Consider the following 20,753-nt stretch of genomic DNA (forward strand, 5'->3'; position numbering starts at 1 on the left):
CTGGCTTAGTGTTATGATTATAACGTAATTGAACTATCTATAAACCCTTTCTGTATTTATATAACGAAGGGTGCAGTTCTGCCGCTTGGCCACTAGATGGAGACTCGGCGGGACGCGGGCGGCTTCTGGCTATACACAGCAATATTACAATCTTGCTATGCGTCAGCGCTTACTCTGCTAGACGCGGATACTTTGAACTGAGTGCTAGTGGATGGAAAGCACGTGAACGATATTCAGTTCCCTTCAGACAACAGGGATCGGTCCTGGTCGGGGTCGGTCCGTGGGGTCGGCTCTCAGAAGTCGGCTCGCACGGCAGGGCGGGACATCGGTGGCCGGTAGGTGGGCTCGAACGACGGAAGCAGGCGAAGCTATGGGGGTCGGCCCAACCACGGCGGTTCTCGGGGCTGATGCAAACAGCCTCAGGGAGAGAATGCGGCTGCGTTAGGCGGCGGATTCTCTTTACCGAACTTCAAGAAGCAACAGGACTCTCGTAGTGGTCCCGGTTTCAGCGCAGTATACGCATGAACAATGCTTTGGTTTTCCCTGAGATTCACAGGGCTCAGAGCGGCACTCGGCGGCTCCTCAGAGCGGCACTCGGCGGCTTCTCTCCCGCTACGGCGGGGCTAAGCATACGTGGACTCGGTATTAATCAAGTCCCTTCTCCCCGGCAACTGGGCAGATCTTACCCGCGGGGGTTGGTCCAGTCCTCCGGTGGCACGATGGGCTCTTCCGATCGGCACGACTGGTTGTAGCAATGCTGAGCTCCTCAGGCTCAGCGAAGGTCCTCCCTCTGGGCTTCTTCAACAATGCAGAGGCTTCCAGTATGCGTGCATGTATAACAGAAGCTAACAACAATAAGCTCAATGGCAAAGGCTGCAGCTCGAGAGTTACTCTCTCGAGCAAGCACAGAGACAAAGTAAATGAGGGGGGGGGGGGGGGGCAACGTGTTTACCAACTGGGGTGATACTTATAGATTCCTCGAGGCTGGGCTTGACCAATGGGCACTCTCATAAGCAACTGGCTTCAGCCTATAGAAAGCGTGAAGCTAGAATTATGCCCATACTTGGTGTAAGCACAAGCGCTGCATGCGCTGGGTGCGTGCAAGCCTGGCTAATGCCTTGGCTTTTGTCTCCCTCCTAGAGGGAGGGGGAACTTGCCCACATGCTGGGACAAGATTCAGTATTGGGGCATAATGTGCCTTCACCACAATTATGTTCACACATTTGAATGAGTCCAGGTTGAATCCTAGGAATTCAATTACACCTATATAAACATGGTTCATCCTTTGGCACAGGTATGAAGTTAGCTTTTACTATATGATTTTAGATCCATAGAGATTACTAAAAATATCTCGCCATCATCCCCCTTTCAAATTACAGAAGCTAGTAAATTGTGGGTGCATTTAATGATCTTCTGGGATCTACAGTAAACACTCTTGTCTACACTTGGGAAAGGTGCTAAGAAGACCACAGCAAAACAGGATTACCTTACATGAACAAATAGCTACATCCTTTCTACTCAAAGGAGCATAGGCAATACAAACATAATTACTTTTTCCCAGCATTGCAACCCACTTCAAATCAGACTCAGTGACTAATCTTATGGAGTCAGTGGGTTTGTTAGAAGCATGAATATCAAATAAGCCAGGAAAATGCATTATGAAAGATAAGCAGCCTTCCCACGTTCCAGACCTCAAAATCTGATTATGGAAACAAAAACCTTACAAAAGTGGTACAACCTGAAACTGGAAATGTTCAGGTCTAATTTTAGGACCTGTGTATTTGAAATTGTCAGTGCATTCAGTGGGCCTCCTTGCATTCATGCTTCTATGAATGAGACATGGTGTTTTAAAACTTAAAAGGAAGAAAATGCAAGTCATTGTAACCTCTCATTCTGGCTCCGTAGGTTACATCCTGCCTTTGATACATAGTGCAATTTAATATAATTTAAAGCTTGAAGAGTTAGTTTTCTTCCAGGACTGTCTAGACAAACAAACATTGACATAGCCATCAAAGTACAGAGGCCTGATAATATATATTTACCTATCTTAATAAAAAAGGGAGATGATATGAAATTACATTCTGGGTGTTACAATGTTTTGCTTTTCCATCTGCATATATATTTACATATATCAAATTAACCTTAAAGCACCACATAAATAATTAAGTATTTTCTCAACATCTGATTATATTCAAGCTGTTACAAAAGAACGCATTTTTATTCTTGCTTTCTCTACCTAGCCAGTACAACATGTTAATGTCTGTCACATACAAAGCAGGGACTCGAATGCTAAGTATCCTGATTTCCCAATGTGCAGCACTAAATAGGAGGGAGGACTGATGAAGAAAAACACTGAATCTACATATCATGCATCTTTTAGAAGCATGCATAAGGAAGGTGTTTAGAATGACTTAAATATAATGTAAAAGTTCAAAAGCAGGTTAACATCTGATGTCACATTTTTTTCCCCTAAGCTTCATAAACTCAGTCTGCAGGGGCTAGGAATATCACATTAAGTACACTGACTTATGACAAAAAAGATTAAGAATGTAGACTTGATAAAAACTTTAAGGTGTATTTCTTTCTTTAGTACTTTTAGAACTGAGCAGAATATAGTACTGAATTTCCAGCAAAGGGAGAAAAAGAGGATTTTCATATAAAACCTGTAGTACAGAACAAAGTGTATTTTATTCAAGATTTTGTATGGGTTCATGCAGACCGTTTTAGTGACTGCAATGAAGAACAAATGCTATTACTACTTTGGAAGGAGGGGAAGGCTTCTCGAGGTATGTTCAAGGAAGCTGTTAGATTATGTAGGAATAAAATTAGGGAGGCTAAGGCCCAGCTGGAACTGAAGCTGGCCACCTCAGTCAAAGATAATAAAAAGCATTTTTATAAATATATTAACAATAAGAAGAAGGGCAGGAAGAACCTGAACTCCCTAGTGGACCTGGAGGGGAACACAGTTACTGAGGATGAGGATAAAGCTGAGGTCCTGAACACCTTCTTTACCTCAATGTTTAACAGCAAGGCAGGAGTTCAGGACGAGTGGTCTCCGGAGCTGGGCGTTGGGGTCGGGGAGCAGAGTAATACCCTGGAAATCCATGAGGAGTTAGTTCGGGACCTGCTGAGCCACTTGGATATCCACAAGTCCATGGGACCAGATGGGATCCATCCTAGGGTGCTGAGAGAGCTGGCGGATGTGCTAGCTAGGCCACTCTCCATCATTTTCCTCCAGTCCTGGCTCACTGGTGAGGTCCCAGATGACTGGAAACTGGCCAACGTGGTCCCCATCCACAAGAAGGGTCGGATGGAGGAACCTGGAAACTACAGGCCAGTCAGCCTGACCTCAGTGCCAGGGAAAGTGATGGAGCAGATTATCCTGGCAGCAATAACTGCGCACCTGAAGGATGGCCAAGGGCTCAGGTCCAGCCAACATGGATTCAGGAAGGGCAGATCCTGCCTCTCCAACCTGATCTCTTTCTATGATCAGGTGACCCGCCTGGTGGATGTGGGGAGGCCTGTGGATGTGGTCTACCTAGACTTCAGCAAGGCCTTTGACACCGTCCCCCACAGCAAACTGCTGACTAAGCTGTCAGCCTGTGGATTGGACCACTACACTCTGTGCTGGGTTAGGAACTGGCTGGAGGGCCGGGCCCAGAGAGTGGTCGTGAACGGTGCCGCATCCAGCTGGAGGCCAGTCACCAGTGGTGTCCCCCAGGGATCAGTGCTGGGCCCTGTCCTCTTCAACATATTCGTTGATGATCTGGATGAAGGGGTAGAGTCAGTCATCAGCAAGTTTGCAGATGACACAAAGTTAGGGGCAGATGTTAGTCAATTAGAGGGTAGAAAGGCTCTGCAGAGGGACCTCGACCGACTGGAAAGATGGGCAGAGTCCAATGGGATGGCTTTCAACAAGTCCAAGTGCCGAGTGCTGCACTTTGGCTATGGCAATCCCATGCAGAGCTATAGGCTGGGGTCGGAGTGGCTGGAGAGCTCCCAGACAGAGAGGGACCTGGGTGTGCTGATCGACAGCCACCTGAATATGAGCCAGCAGTGTGCTCAGGTGGCCAGGAGGGCCAATAGCATTCTGGCCTGCATTAGGAATAGTGTGGCCAGCAGGAGCAGGGAGGTCATAGTGCCCCTGTACTCTGCTCTGGTTAGGCCGCACCTTGAGTACTGTGTCCAGTTCTGGGCTCCTCAGTTTAAGAAGGACATTGAGACACTTGAGCGTGTCCAGAGAAGGGCAACAAGGCTGGTGAGAGGCCTTGAACACAAGCCCTATGAGGAGAGGCTGAGGGAGCTGGGATTGTTTAGCCTGGAGAAGAGGAGGCTCAGGGGTGACCTTATTGCCCTCTACAACTACCTGAAGGGTGGTTGTAGCCAGGAGGGAGTTGGCCTCTTCTCCCAGGCAACCAGCACCAGAACAAGAGGACACAGTCTCAAGCTGCGCCAGGGGAGGTTCAGACTCGAGGTGAGGAGGAAGTTCTTCACCGAGCGAGTCATTCGGCATTGGAATGGGTTGCCCAGGGAGGTGGTTGAGTCATCGACCCTGGAGGCGTTCAAGGGGAGATTGGACGTGGCACTTGGTGCCATGGTCTAGTCATGGGGTCTGCGGTGTCAGGTTGGACTCGATGATCCTCGAGGTCCTTTCCAACCTAAGTGATACTGTGATACTGTGATACTGTGATACTGTGATACTGCCATACTGTGATACTGCCAAGCTACCCTCTAGTTCCATTTGTAAGACTGTAATTAAAGCTGCTGAATTCAAGATACAATTATACTCAAGTTAACTGATTAATAGTGACATTCATGTAAAAACGTACCATCATCTAGTAACAGACTAGCAAGAAAAAAATGGAACGCCTTTTTTTTTTTACTTCAAAATTTAGTAGATTTTTTCAGCTTCAGTCATAGTAGTAACTAGTATATAAAATTATAAATCCTCCAAAAATAGAAAAATCAATGCCACAAGCAGTGATATGAACATTTACAAGCCATTAGGTTGAAAAATAGAGATTAACCAGCAGTTTAGTCTTGAAATATACATGTAAGATGACAATGCCTATCTTTCCAGTTGAATGAATCCAATTATACTTTAAACTTAAATTGATACCTGGGTACACTGAGAAATGGCTTCATCCAGTGCCAGTGCTCGCTTTTTGACATCTTCCTTAATTTTACTGTAAAGGGTGTCAGCTGCCACATACTTCTTCTGGATAGAAAAACCTTCTCCTGGGCTCAACTCCAGCAACTGAGGCCCAGTTTTGTTCATCTTATCTATATGAGGCTTGTGCTCAGCGATCAGCTCACGCAGTTGCTATAACAAATGAAACAACTTATCAGTTTCTTATGCTTGCACCACCACATTACAACTGTCCACACTTCTAACACATCCAGCTGGCAAAAAATCCCAAACAAATACCTTTCACCCTAATGTAAAGCACAAATAGTATCAAATAAAGTTAATGATGCTCTGTCAGAGATGGTTCCCATTTGAATGCAGAGCTATCCAGACATGAACTATCACAGTTGGAGACACTGGAAAGGTCCATGCAACACTCCTGCAGCACATATGACTATAGGTAAAACATAAGATGGCAACTATGTATATTGTGCTAGCAATGAAACTCCTGCATCATATTTAGTACCTATAATGACAGCAAGAGCAAAAATACTGCACACGTGTGCAACACCACATACATCCTTTTCATGTTGGTATTTGTCACTATCTGCAAAGTCATGAATTTCTTCCATTGAAGAACATCACAGAAGGAGATACAGGAACTGCAAGAATATTGATTCACATCATTCTTGATTTTAAAAAAGGAAGCTAGCACAAGGGAAAGTCAAAGAAAGCAGTGAAAAGAACAAAGAGAACTTATCAGTAGAGCCCTATCAACCTAGCTGAGCAGCCTTCCCTCTGGCCATAAGACCCCTTTGTCTTTGCACCAGTGATATTACTTAACTGACACAAAGCTCAAAAGGCAATTGCTAAGTAAATTAAATCTTATCTCAGCTGTCTACTTCCTCTCATCATCCATCCCCAAAATAAGTCAATACTGTGAGGAAGACTGCACAGAGGCTTGTGGAAGTGAAAGGTCACAAGACATCTTTCAACTTGCCTAAGGATTTGCTTTTGTTTACTTGCACCCATAGATCTGACAAAAGGGAAGGTTTTTAGTGGGAGTAGCTTGATCCTTCCCTCCAGTTTTATTTATTTTCTCAGCTCATTCCTCCCTTTTCAGAAAAAAACTGCTGTCCTGTGAGGCACTGCTTCTCTCAGTTCTGTGGACTCCATGTACTTCTATTATACAGCTCCTGTGAAAGAACATGAGAGGTACACGTTCTATTCCTCTTAGCTCAGAGTTTGTTTAAATTAATGAAGACGCAGAAAAGGGCCTGTATCAGTCTCAGTGTAAATAAATCCTATTCTCTTCAGCTAAGGTCCTTCCCTTAAAAAGAAATCCTGATACTGGCTTGCTTACTTACTCCTCCCCAGAATAGAAGAGATTGAAAAGACTGAAAAGGCAGTGACCATGACTCTCCAACAGTCCCCTCATGACAAAACAACAATGAAAATACAAAAAACCCTGACTCTAGCTACATAGGGAGAACATAACTATTTGTATAGCTTGCAACAAGGAGAATAATGTTGGCTAGTAGAAAAAAGGGAAAAGTGAAACTAAGTAGAGCTTGAAAGTTGTAGAAAATATTTTTTGTGTTTTGTTTTTGTGCATATATAGGCACAGGGTCAAAAGGGTGCAGATTTCTAGGTCCAAAAGTTTTGCTAGTACTCTGCCTGCAGCTCAGTTCAAACCAAATTGACTTCATGTTACACAGAATCAACTCTATGAATTCTGTGACTTGGAACAAAGACAGTCATCAGTAAATATATCAGAAAATGTGAGTATAGAAAGCTGTTCTCAATTCACATTCAGAATCACCTTTATTCTTCTTCTTAATACAATAAATGATTTGGTTTTCTCCATGATCTACTATTGGGAAACAGATCTAGTAAACAAGTATTTCAGATTAGATTACATGTTAAAATGGTCTGACATTAATCTTCTACTTAAACAAATCTCAGCTAATGGCATAGCCCAGGGAAAATGCAAAAATAGAAGCTCATCTGAAGGGCCTCTCATGCAAGCAGAAAGATTAAAGCAGATGGAGAACAATCTTGTAAGTAAAGTAAGTATGATTTGGTTCACAGTGACTAATCAAGATAGTCTGTAAAGCTCATGTTACATAGCTAGTATTAATAGAGTGTGTTTGTTCATTGTGGACATAGGAAGACAAATGAGTGAACCCAGTGTTTACCAGTACATAAGAATGACATAACTTCATTAACTGATCTCAGGGTAAACGAGACTTTGAAGCCAGGGCTCATCCTATCTAACTTGAGTCACTTAATTGAGGCTGCTGAAATAAAAAAAAAAAGCTAAATCCTAGTTAACTCCATGCTTAGCAGGGAGAGACAAGTATCTCCAGCAGCCATATGAGCTTTGCATGTGCTAAAACATGCAGGTTTTTCATCTCAGTGGGACACAACTGATTCCATGTGATACTAGCACCCATACATGAAAAATTCTAATTGTTATCTTAGCTGATTATTCCTCCATATAAGAAAGTCCATATGGTAGCCAGTGTACAATACTGTTGTCTCTATTTTGTGAACGTATGTGTTAAGGTAAACAATGACTTCTTTTAATTATTACTTAACAAACATACTTGACATGAGAAATTACTATGGGATTGGCTGGAACCCAAGCAATCCATTCTGGATCCTCTAATTGTTCATCTTCCTGGCTCAGCTAAGATTAGTTCCAAGGATACCAACAAAACAAATGCCTTTTTTTTAATAAATGTAAGATCAACAAATGGGCACATCTGTATACAGACTGTACACAAAAGCAGTATTTCACTTTCAACATCCTGATAGAAGGTACTCCAGTTCTTTAGACAATCATCTTTTACTTTCTCTTGTTTCTTGCTAAAACATTCCATCTCTGTTCTTTCTGGTTTTGGGTTTGGAATATTCTAATACTGATGCTAGTGTGCACTTTTAAACATACTTCTTAACCATTAACTTCTGTATTCTCACTTCTCTCAATACAAAAGCAATTTTTCCTCCTTAGTCCTCTTTAATACTTACATATTGTTTGCTGCCTTTCCCAAGGGAGCAAATGTCTTTATTTTGTATTATTATTTTTACTAATTCTTTTTTAAACAGAAATATAACTGTCTGGGCTTTTGGCATGTAGCAGAGTACTCCAGCGTTCTAAGCACAATACTGCTTGGCTTCAGACTTCCAAAACTGGCACAATGCTTACCCTGTGCTCTTCCTGTTGTTGCTTTAAAGTTTCATATTCAAGGGCTGGTGCAGGAAGCTGAGAGATGATCGTTTCTGTTTCAGTTAACCACGGCCAAAGCTCTTCGTAAGTCTCCCAGAACTGGTTAACCAGGGACTGAGCCCGTTCCAGCTGGAGATTTCTCTCAGAGTTCATTTGACAGACCGCATCATACTTCTGTAAAAGACTTTTCATTTTTTTCTGCAAAATAACAGTAACAAAAAATAGCAATGCATGTTTTCCCACATCTATTATCTTAATTTCTAAACAATCTTTGATAATTATATTACTAAACCATGATGAACCACATTTAATTTTGATAATATTTCTACAGTATCAGTTTAAGGTGGACAGAATGAATATTGCAGGAGATTGGAATTTGGCAGAGTACTTTCAAAGTAATTAGAAAATATTTATTGATACTGATATTTACAAATAACTGTTTACTTATTGGGCTTCCAGACAAGTGGCAAATGACTTGACTACAGACCTCAGTCCCACTCCACTCCTTATTGGAGATGCTTAACTTTAGTGACACTTGGCAGAAACTACATTTTCCACAGCATTTCCAAATCAAAGCTTCATGAACAATACAGAAAAAACAACATTGGGTTTCTTTCGTTTGTTTTTTTTTTTTAATCTGGCAAGAGAATAGGGTATATTGTTGTGCTCGTAGCTTACAAACTTGCAACAGAAACCACAAAATATTATTTTCCAGGCTAGCATATGAGGATGTGTTACCATTAATAATATGGTAGAGTTACAAGGTTCAGTTATTACAAATCTACTGTATTTGGGCATATGATAATAAAATAAAATATCAGCTAGCTATACACTTTTTCCTGTGTAAGACTGCCCATGTTATCATTTTTATGAAATATTGTATGTGACAATGCTAGCCTTGGAAAAACTAGACATATAAGGAAGCCATTGCATGTGAAGAAAAGAATCTTTCTTGGCAGAGCAAGCTAGCCTTTCATTTGTTATGCCTTCCATGTAAATTAAGGTGCTATCCAAAGGACAAAACAATCTAACACAGAGACACAGCATTTTTGACGAATGCAAGTATTTAAGAGACTCACAAAAAATTGCTCTCCCTTATGACTACAGTTTCACAGACAAAACTTCTCATCTGTTTTTAATTCACTTAAGACCAAATCAAATTTATTCAGAGATTCTGCAGCAGAGCAAAATTAGTGAGGTACAGCTGTTTAAGGAGGGTGATCATTGGGAGGACTAAATTTACAAAATAAGTCTAACCGCACCATTGAACCCCACAACTAATCCATTCTTAAATGTCAACACGCACACATGAAAAATAATCTGTCTGCATATATACACACACACAGAGTCCCAACATCAGGCTCTGTGTGTGTAATAAACAAAGGCACAAGAATGCCTTTCATGGGCTGTGTTAGTCAACAGGGTGAAATAATTTTGGCAAGTAAGGTCTACACTGAAATCAGCAGAAGTGAAAGTAAAGATGCACACTGAGGTGCATAGCCTTTGCATCTGGCACAGAAATACATTTCCAGAGCAACACTCATCCAAGAGAACTGAAAAAGATAAACAGCTAGATTACACACACATCACCCTAGATGACTAACACCTATTAATTCAATTGTCCATTGGCTAAAATACTGTTTACCATGGGTGAAGATGATAAATGGGGCTTCTAATTAGTGTCGGGCAATGAAACAAGAACACAACGTTTGTTCTGTGATCATCCTGAAGGAGTATGGTACACAACAGCACTTCTAAGTATTACAGTCCTCAGACTAGAAATGACTGTAACTCCAGCCTTTTTATTAGTATCAAAAAAATAAAAAAGACACTGTAGGAACCCTTTTTACTTATATATTGCCTGCATATCTACTGCCATAGTTGCAATTTAAGAACTTTACCTTGATGGACTGTTTCTCTTCTTCAGTGCACACATTCATAATCTTCTCCCCTGATTTAACAAGCTCATCTATAGTATCTTTGTGCCTCAAAATCTCCATGGTAAAAGCCTTGAAACACAATAAAAATTGGTCAGTGAAAAAAAAAGAAAAAAAGAGTAAACAGAGCAAAAACTGTTTCTGAAGTCCTTTATGATGGACCAAAAACTGAATCATGCCAGCATGTTTTCTAGATGGAGAGTGTGTTGGCCAATAATTAGCATGACAGTTTGAAAAGCATTTCTTTTACCTTTTGAACTTGTAGCTGAGCTGTGGTCTGGTATTGCTCAAGCCTAATATCACCCAGAGACATCAGTTTCTTTTCAGTTTCTGCAATCCAGGCAAACTCAGCATTAGCTGCTTGATCAAACTAAATGAAGGAGGCATGAATTAGTTCAAGAGTTCTATAGACATGAAATTAGAATGACTGTTAAAGAATGAAAGAAGATTAAAAAGCACACTTTTGAATTGTTAGAAAGATAGCAGCTCACTTTCCACATGAGGTTTCTATATAAATGAAGTACAAAGCCAAAAATGGTTCTTAGGGATTGTAAAACAAGAGTTTAATGCATACATGTGGCAAAGTAACAGAGGCTTCCAAAGCCTACAGCTAACAGAGAGGAGAAAATAAAAAGGGTTATAATTTCTTAATTTTAGCTAGACTGTTTATTTTCATAATTTCTTTCCATTTACTTTCACATGTCTTTTCTATCTCTCTGTTTATTACTGCTGCTAATGTTGCAGTTATGCTAAGAAATAGTTGTTTGGTGTTATCTTTTTAATCTTAAGAGCTATTTTGGTATTAAATGATAAAGTCAAAACAATCACAACTCAACTAAGTTAGTGGAGAAACCTCACTGAGTTCAGAGAAGACAAGATCCCATCCAAAATTCTGTGGGCCATTTAGGTGCAGCCAGTCCTTTGCCTAAAGGATTATCTTTTTCTCTACCATTAGTCAACAGTTAAACATTTCAGAAATTACGTCAAAGCACCAAAGCAGTGAGAGGATATAAAAGATGTTTCTTACTAATTTGCAAAGGAGAGCGTAAGATTGATAAAAGTAGTACATGGGGATCTAATTCTTCAGGAAATAAAGACCAAATCTTAAAAAAAAAACACATATATTCTCTCTTTAGCTCGAGTTTACAGGTGTGTCTCTTAGCACACACGTTGCAGCACTCAACAACTGCAGAACTGAGTTTAAGCCACAGAGAAATAATACATGGAATGATCAGATGCACTGAACATGTAGCCTAGAAACCACTAATAACTTATTTATTTAAACTCTGACCCCCACTGCAACTGGCAGGACTTAAATATGGCTCTGAGTTATTGTTCAAGTCTTACCAGGACATTTTAGATCAGAACATGCTACTTTTGCTGTTCTTATATGTATATGTTGTTGACTAGCTACTGCTGCTCTGTGCCTTTGTGGCTGTAGCCCTGCTCCTGTAATGTAGATGGAGTCCACTTTAGCCACTACATCAGTTGTCTGAGTGGTTAATCATGAGCCACACAAAACCAAGAGCAGCAGTTCTAAGATTTCATTCCTTACAAGTCAATCTATTTCAGCCTAATCCATTTGATACATGAAAGAGTACAAACATTCTTTTTCACTATGTCATTTCTCATTTAAAGTAACAGAAAGTAAGTTTTGTCCCAAACATTGTGACTTCCTAAAAGAAAGGTATGCTCTGAAATAATCAGTACTGAAAACAGCATGAAGCACATGCACCAGTAGCAGTTAAATACTGGCTTCAGAAACTGCAGTACACAGCTGAACTCTTCTGAAGCCCATCTACTTAAGATTCAAATGAAAGAAATAAAAGGGTGATTTCAAATGCATTTAAATTAACTGCAATGTGACTTCCTAATACCAAACATCCATGCATATGTAAGTAATATTGAGCAAATATTTAATAGAAATAAAATCAAGACATGGCAATGAAACTTCTAGGTTACAAAGCAGTGAGGAAGGACAGTACTCTAAAATTTGCTGAGTATAGGATTCCCTGTTTGTGTCATCCAAATGGAACATTAAAGAATAAACCACATAAAATTAGTACTCTCTGTAGACAAAATTAAAGTGTTTTCTTCTCATTATGCATGACAGCTTTTTAATGAGCTCTGAACTTGAGTCACTGTAAAACCATCCATTGTCCCCATTATTGTATTAGTAGTGCATTAAGCCTTCCAGCTTCCATTCACAACACAAAAAATATGCTTACCTGTTCATATAGCTTTCTGCATTTCTCACCTTGGCCCAGTAATGTGTAGCAAAAACCCCACACTACTCCCATTAAACCATCATGCTCTTAGTGGCTTTGTCCTCCACTCAAAACTTTTTAATAGTATAGGCACTTGAACAAGTTGCCACAGGGTAAGCTTACAGAGTAGTAGCTTTTCCAAATATATTTCTGTTTCTCTGAGCTAAATGGCAAGTAGCTGATCCTTCAGCAGTAGTATGCTAAGTCACTTACTGTCACTGATTACTGATCACAGGAATATAGGAATATACTGCAGTGATGTGAGTTGGGCTGAAGCAAAGTTTAGGGGTATGCAGAATGAGAATGCAATGTGCAGTGTGCCCTTGCAACATTAACTTGTTCTGGATCTTTCATACTTGAACTTGTGCCAGGGGATGCAACACTCTCAAAATTCCAAAAAGTTGAAGAGTCGTCAACATACACTCTTCTATCTCACCTTTTTCCTCACTAAAACCAAAATAACACCCCACCCCAAAACCCAAATAGTAAAACAACAACAAAAGTCCCAAACCAATCCCCTCCCAAAAAAGCAACCAACCAAAAAAAACCCCAAACACAAAGTAAAAACAAAACTCAACAAAACACACACACAAAAACACCCCAACCAACCAAAGAACAAAAAGACACCACCCTTGTTTTTTGAGGATTTGGTTAATGAAACAAGGTAGTATTCATAGCACACCCCTTTAGAAGAAACATCAAGTTATTTTTAGCTTCACTTACAAGAAAATCTGAGTTACTGCCAGCCTCTTGTACTCTGCTTGCAGCAAACTTTAAGAATGTCATACATGCTTTTTCCTTGTCCTCTTACTACTGTTTATGGGAGCTATTAGCAGAAACAGACATGTCCACCAATATTTCTATGTCTGAACTGTAGACAGACTACAAATTATGTTTCCATAACGCAATTATAAGTAAGCTTAAATATGGAAATACTTAGTGATAAAATTTGGGTGCCTGTTCTTGAAGTATACCCATATATATACACCTCTGTGCATGTACAGAAACCTCTACATACTAAGCAACTCAATTTTTGAGCCCCAAAAAGAAAAGCATAGTGGATGCAAACAGAATCAATTGTAATTTAAATCCTCTACTACAGCTTGAACAAGATGATCCATCTTTTAATTGTGGAAAGTTAGACAATCAGCTGATGTTGAAAGGTATGGCAACCCTAAGTGATTTCAGTTTTGCATCCAGTAAAATCAGCTGGGGATCCAAATTATATTTCTACTCAACACAACATTATCTACAGAAGACATGGGCCACTGAGTTTGTACTTAAGCAAACCCCCACTTAAGGAGCCATAGGATAGTTAAAGCTATTTTGTACCTACAAGACTGATGTTTGTTTCAACAAAAAGGCAGCCAGCTACAACAGTGTAGAGATAAAATATGAATGCAAGAACTCAGCTAAACACTGAGTCCCTATTCATTCAAACTGGCCTTTTGCTGCTCAAACACAAAAAAATGTTGGCCATGTTATTAAAGAACATCTTTTGTTCAGGTACATGTGGCCAGAGACTTACTGCACAGTTTTCAGTACCTGCTGGGATCTCAGGAGAGCAGCATCAATCTCATCCACCTTCTGAGAGATCATGTCACTCACTAATCTGTAACGCTCATTGACCTCTGTTATCATCTTGTCAAGGCCCTCTCTGGCCCTCCATGGCACCAGCTCCAGGAAGGCACTGCCAACTTCATTCAGAGTGTCCAGTAAGCCTTTGTTGTTCTTTGCTTCTTTTTTCAGCTCCTGAAAAAGGCCATTTAAAGTAAACATGCCAGCACGCAAGCTGAACACACAGAGCTTGCATACATTTTTTATTCTTCCAACTAGTCCATGAGTTGAGAATTGAAATGTTTTCCACGCAAACCAAAGAGATAAATTAGCATGCTTATTTTCAGCTCAGTAGTATCAGCTTTTTGATACTGTAAGCTTAACAGGCAAGTGGGTGATTCCTGAAGAGAATTTTCTACAGAATATATCTTAAATATATTTCTCTGGTCAGTATGACAGTTTGCAATTATTTGTCATTTTGTAAGAGTTGTCACTACTTAACGAAGAACATAAAACTAGCAGATATTCTTTGCAACCTGCAACTTCACAAGGAACTAAATCACTAGCAAGTAGAATAGAATAGAATAGAATAGAATAGAATAGAATAGAATAGAATAGAATAGAATAGAATAAACCAGGTTGGAAGAGACCTTCAAGATCATCGCGTCCAACCTATTACCCAACACCACCCAATCAACTAACCCATGTAACCAAGCACCCTGTCAAGTCTCCTCCTGAACACCTCCAGTGACGGCGACTCCACCACCTCCCCAGGCAGCCCATTCCAATGGGCAATCACTCTCTCCATGTAAAACTTCCTCCTGACCTCCAGCCTGAACTTCCCCTGGCGCAGCCTGAGACTGTGTCCTCTTGTTCTGGTGCTGGTTGCCTGGGAGAAGAGACCAACCTCTGCCTGTTTACAACCCCCCTTCAGGTAGTTGTAGAGAGCAATAAGGTCACCCCTGAGTCTCCTCCTCTCCAGGCTAAGCAGCCCCAGCTCCCTCAGTCTCTCCTCATAGGGCTTGTGTTCCAAGCCCCTCACTAACTTCGTTGCCCTTCTCTGGACTCGTTCCAGCAAGTCAACATCCTTCCTAAACTGAGGGGCCCAGAACTGGACACAGTACTCGAGGTGTGGCCTAACCAGTGCAGTGTACAGGGGCAGAATGACCTCCCTGCTCCTGCTGGCCACACTGTTCTTAATGCAGGCCAGGATGCCATTGGCCCTCTTGGCTGCCTGGGCACACTGCAGGCTCATGTTCATCCTACCATCAACCAGCACCCCCAGGTCCCTCTCTGCCTGGCTGCTCTCCAGCCACTCTGACCCCAGCCTGTAGCACTGCATGGGGTTGTTGTGGCCAATGTGCAGAACCCGGCACTTGGATGCGTTAAATCTCATGCCGTTGGACTCTGCCCATCTGTCCAGCCTGTCGAGGTCTCTCTGCAAAGCCTCTCAACCCTCTAGCAGATCAACTCCTGTCCCCAGCTTGGTGTCATCAGCAAATTTACTGATGATAGACTCAATGCCCTCATCCAGATCATCAATAAAGATGTTAAAGAGCATGGGGCCCAGCACTGATCCCTGGGGGACTCCGCTACTGACTGGCTGCCAGCCATGATCATCAGACATGACAAAAAGCCAAATATGATGAAATCAAGTGGCGTCTTAAATGGTGTCATAGGGTTGGGGGAAAGGCCGGGCCTTCTCCTCCCCCTGTAAAATGAAGGGAAGAAAATCGAAAGGGGAAAAAAAAAAAAAAAAAACCGCACAGCTGGATTAGCAAAGGGATTATGTGCTATATTTACAAAGCAGTTTAGGAAATGCAGGGAAATATATACAGAATTTACAGTATTTACAATATATAAAGAAATATACAACAGAGTGACACAGAAATGAGATTTCCCTGCTCTGATGAGGAGGGCTCCCCACCCCTGTATCCCCCTTCTCTCCCCTTTTCCCCAGAGAGGGTTAGAAAGAGAGAAAAAGAGAAACTGTTAATTTAAGCAGAATTTGTTAGTAGAGGCCTCACGCTTTTTATCAGCTTCAAGGTCAAGTCTGGCCGAAAGCCCAGAAAGCTGCGAGCTGCAAAGGGGAAGAAGGAAAGCGCAGGACTGCCCAGGATTCTCTGCTGTACTCCCAGTTCAAAAGGTGCTTCCTTCCAATCTACCAATGAAATTAGTTTAGATCCGTCTTTCGTTTACAAACATTCAACCACAATGTCCCCTTTCTTAAAGGGACAGCCTCAAACGGTCACAAATGGGCAATTGCTGGATTAAATTCCAATCAAATCATCACAGAATGCTTCAGGAATGAGTTTTTACCTGTACAGAAACCTCCCCCTGCTGCTTCATTTCTTTATATATAGGGAATATAATGGAAATGTTTTTAGCTTTCACCCTTCAACTTTGTCTGCAACATCCAGTTTATACTACAATTTTTATTTTGGAATAGATATTGTTAAACATGATTAGTAATATATATTTTAAACGTCGACTCTCCTTTTAACAGGATTTTATCTATGTCACAACTAAAGACTCAAAATAATTTTGTTTGATAAAGAGTTTTCCCAGGATTAGGTAGTTGCTAGAGTAAAACCAAAATTATTTGCTTCTCTTGTGCTCAGCCCAATTCCCTAAGTGATTGTTACATATTACCACAGAAAATGAGTTTGACTCTTAACTACTGTTACATTTAGTCAACTGATCCAATGTTCAAATTAGCTATTCACAAAACAACATTGTGCCATTCATAAGTTAACACAAAACCTAGCTGAACCTTATGGTAATAAATCATACACAGGCTCTAAAACCTACTTTTTGTCTTTCTTGTATTTGGCTTAATTTTTCACCCATAGGTAACTGAGTTTCATACAACAGTAACTCCACCTCCACTTCATCAAGCCATTTGCAGAGTTCCTCGTGAGTTGAGTGCAGTTGACCTGCAAGCTGCAGAGCCTGCTCTAAGGTCTTGGATACATCAGAACTCAATTTTGTAATATCTCTGTATCTTGCTTTAATGCCTTCCAGTTTATCTTGAATTGTTACAACTTCATCACCTAAAATATCAGAGGGATGTTACTTCCTGAGATCACAAATATTTAAAAGCAAAAAAATCCAACAAACCCCAAAACAACCCAAATCTTGAACCCCACCTATCACAGAAAATGCAACTCAAAAGGATAAAATAAAAACAATGTACTGAAATTAACATGTTTAGATTTTATTATAGACTATACATAGTATCTAAGCTTCTCACAGAAAAGGATACCCTTCTGCCCCATACATATGCATGTCTTAAGAGTTCAAGAACTAGAAATGCTGGAAAACTTGGACAACAGGCAGTGTACAATTGCAATGCTACTTTTCACACAGTGTTAGTTCCAGTGGACGAGACTTTTCTCTTTCAGTAAAAAGTAGTCTAAAATCTGGTTCATCTGTGGATGCCTGCAGGGAATTGACTGCATCTACTGCCAAACAGCCCTCCATTATGAGTAATGTCCATAACTTGCTATTAGGAATGGAATGCAGGGTTCACCAAAATAATTTTTAACTAAAAATACTACAGGATTCAAGGGCCAAATTCTGTACAAGCAAAAAAGGACTTTTGGTTACTTATATTAACAGTAAAATTGGGCTAAAAATATAACTTGTCTTGACCTCAAACCTTTATTAAACAACAGTGGCTTTAACCAGTAAATATAGACTAATATTTACAAGTTCCACTTGAACTTCTTTTTGATAAGAACTTATAAGTGCAAGAGAAAAAATTGGATTAATCAGTTTTATATAAGCTCTCACCTGTTGTTTGCTTGAGAAGATCTAAGCCATTTTGTATAGCCAAATCGACATTTTGTTTTCTAAGAAGAATCTCCTCCTGAAGATCCTAACAGAAAAAGCCATTTGTGTTGGCACAGACATAACAATTTTTTTTAGTATTTGGGATAAGCATAATGCCATTTTAAACAAAATATATTAATGAAAAATAAAGCAAATATGGACACACAGATTAAAAAAAAAAAAATAATAATAAATGAACAGAAATCAAAATACCAGTAGTTCAGAGTGCTGATTCTCAAGCAATTCTGTGTTGCAATCTTGGACTGACAATTTGCTCAGTTTATCATGGACTTCATTCAGCCAGTTCATCAATTCAACTTCATCCTCGCCAAAAATCTGGGCATTGCTGTAAGCTTGCTGAAGAAGTTCAGACCTGCTGTTGCTCTTCTCTTGAATCTCAATGTAGCAGGCCTGAGCAGAATCTAGCTTTTCTTGCACCATATCTTTATCTTCCCTGGAGCTCATAGTCTTTAGAGACTGACCAGTGCTAATGGCCTGATGTAAACTCTTATTGTGAGCTAGGACATCATCTTCTAGGGCCTATATTATTTTTTTTTTAAATAATGAAGAGTAATGGAAAAGAAAATGAGAAAAAAACATAACAGAAATGGAAGTGGAACTCAATAAATCAAACATGAACAAAAAAAAGGACATATGGCCAATGTAAATATGTAAAACTCAAATCACAGAAAACAAAATCCAGTATGGTAAAACCTAAGTACACCGCAGCAACTCTGCAAGTTGTGTTGTGCTTTACAGAAGCCTCCAAAAAGATTAACACAACCAAGTGTGTGGTTTGTATCTTACTTTATGCTGAGAAATTTGCTGTTGCAGTTTGGAAGCCTGTGTCCCAATGGGTTCTGCATTTGCAAGCCTCTTCTCTGTGGCATTTAGCCACTCCACCAGTGGTTCCAGAGCTTCATGGAACTGCTGCGCTACCACCAAGATTCCTTCCAACTGACGGTTCCTATCAATATGCCAAGAGAAAGGTCATTTTCTGTGATGAATTAAGTGTGAAAGAGGTTTTCTAAAAAGCCTCTTGAATGCTTTGGGGAAAAAAAAAAAATGTCTTCATATAGGAAACAGTCCAAATGAAATAAATATATCCACAATACTCAATGAAAGCCAAGGTAAAGTAAAAATCAAATAAAAAAAAACCAAAACAAAACACAACACCGAACCCCCAACAAACAAACGAAACCAAGAAACCCCAAACAAAAAACTCCCATAAAAGCAAAAAATTCCAAAGCTGTTGGAAATTATTTTAGCTACCATGCAGTTTTTGCAAACACAAATATTATAAATTTATTCATATACTTTTCTGATAAAAATAATCTAGCACTCGATTCACCAACAAACCATTGATTTATACCCCATTAGGGTAGCGCTCAAGTTTCTAGCTGTCTTTAAGTGCAAAGTTGCCTTGCTTTGACTATTATACATGTGTTAAAGTAAGGCAAATGCTTAACTAAACCAGAACACATTGTCATGCTTCCTCAGCACTGTAAAGTACCTCTAAACATCAGTTCAATGACGTTCAATCATTCATCTCTCGTTCTGGATAAATGCTCCCAATGCAATTAGTGAAACAACATTAATAAAGTACAAGAGGCTTGACCTCCAAAATCCAAAAGCCGTATCTAAAACATTTCTGTTTCAGATTATTACATTTCAAAGAAGACTCTTTATAACTGCAAGGGCCTTTTCTACATCCACTGTTGAATAAGCTTAAGTCAAGCAGACTTTTAAGAGAGATTTATTCTATATGAAAAGCAAGACAATATTGTCTTTAAATTGGGAATCTCATTCCCGATAAAAGCTAAGTTTTTAAGTGCTTCCCAAGGCCTATCAATTGACTTGACACACTTAGTCATAGAACACTGAGGGAAGTACTCCACATAGTTTTGTAAATGACCCTCAAATCTCCTCTTTGTTTCTAGACACTTGCTAAAGGAAAACGGAGACAAACTTGCAGCTAATAGATAGCTTGGGAAAAAATTGGTTTTAAATTAAACTTGATTTTTAATTAAATATCACCAGACTGGGAGAATACTACTAAACTAAACATGACATTAACATTTACCCCGGCTAATGAGTCAGATTCCTTCAATAAAAAAAAATTAAAAGAAGGAAATAATGGTCCATTAGTGGTTGACTCTACTAATTAAGTAGGCATACTATTAGTATGAGGTTACAAAATAGGTTCAGAGTAAAGGAATCAAAGAGAAGCTACCAGTAGTGGGAGACATCAGAGGTAAGCTCAACAATACTCTTAAGAGCCAATATCCTAACACACCCTTTTGTTCTTCACTCCAAGGCTTCACTGTTCCTTTTCCTAAGCTTTCCAAGGCCTTTCTTGTTCTCAATTATATGCTTTTTTCAGCATGTGGTGGGTTTGGAAGGGGTAAGGCCAAGAAGCCTCCTCCCTTCCCCCTTGTAAGGTGAAGGGAAAAGAAAATTGAAGGGAAAGGAAAAAAAAAACCTCACAAGCTGAATTAGCAAAGCAGTGGAGCTATATTTACAAAGCAATGTAGGGAATGCAGGGGAATATTTACAAATTTACAATATCTACAATATATACAAAGATATACAACAGAGCAACACAGAAATGAGAGTAAGCCCCCTCGGCAGAGGGGTCCCCCACCTCCGCTCTCCCCTCTCTTCCCCCCCTTTCCCCAGAATGGGATAGAAAGAGAAAGAAAAGAGAGGAAAAAAAAAATGTTAGAAGCAGTTCGTGTTAATTGGAAGGGAGTTAATATACCGGCCTTCATCTATCTTCAAGGCCGAGGCCTTGGCAG

The 20,753-nt window shown here is 40.1% G+C and overlaps 1 protein-coding gene across 23 annotated transcripts in view; it reads right to left on the reverse strand.

Moving 5' to 3' along the window:
• DST (dystonin) overlaps positions 1-20,753 on the reverse strand; it is a 523,559-nt gene that overhangs the window by 84,787 nt on the left and 418,019 nt on the right. For 19 of the 23 annotated variants that reach the window (XM_068142981.1, XM_068142971.1, XM_068142968.1 and 16 more), the window contains 9 exons: positions 18,763-18,922; positions 18,169-18,495; positions 17,917-18,001; positions 16,933-17,174; positions 14,110-14,316; positions 10,548-10,667; positions 10,262-10,369; positions 8,340-8,558; positions 5,120-5,323 (listed from right to left, as the gene is read on the reverse strand). In XM_068142981.1, coding sequence (XP_067999082.1) covers positions 5,120-5,323; positions 8,340-8,558; positions 10,262-10,369; positions 10,548-10,667; positions 14,110-14,316; positions 16,933-17,174; positions 17,917-18,001; positions 18,169-18,495; positions 18,763-18,922 — 1,672 coding nt within the window. The remainder of the gene's footprint in view (positions 1-5,119; positions 5,324-8,339; positions 8,559-10,261; positions 10,370-10,547; positions 10,668-14,109; positions 14,317-16,932; positions 17,175-17,916; positions 18,002-18,168; positions 18,496-18,762; positions 18,923-20,753) is intronic. The other 4 variants (XM_068142990.1, XM_068142977.1, XM_068142975.1 and 1 more) reach the window with 1 other exon arrangement.

Source organism: Melanerpes formicivorus, unplaced genomic scaffold (assembly GCF_026170545.1).
Source record: "Melanerpes formicivorus ecotype bairdi unplaced genomic scaffold, bMelFor1.0.p_v2 SCAF_9, whole genome shotgun sequence".
In the NCBI taxonomy this organism is placed as follows: Eukaryota; Metazoa; Chordata; class Aves; order Piciformes; family Picidae; genus Melanerpes; species Melanerpes formicivorus.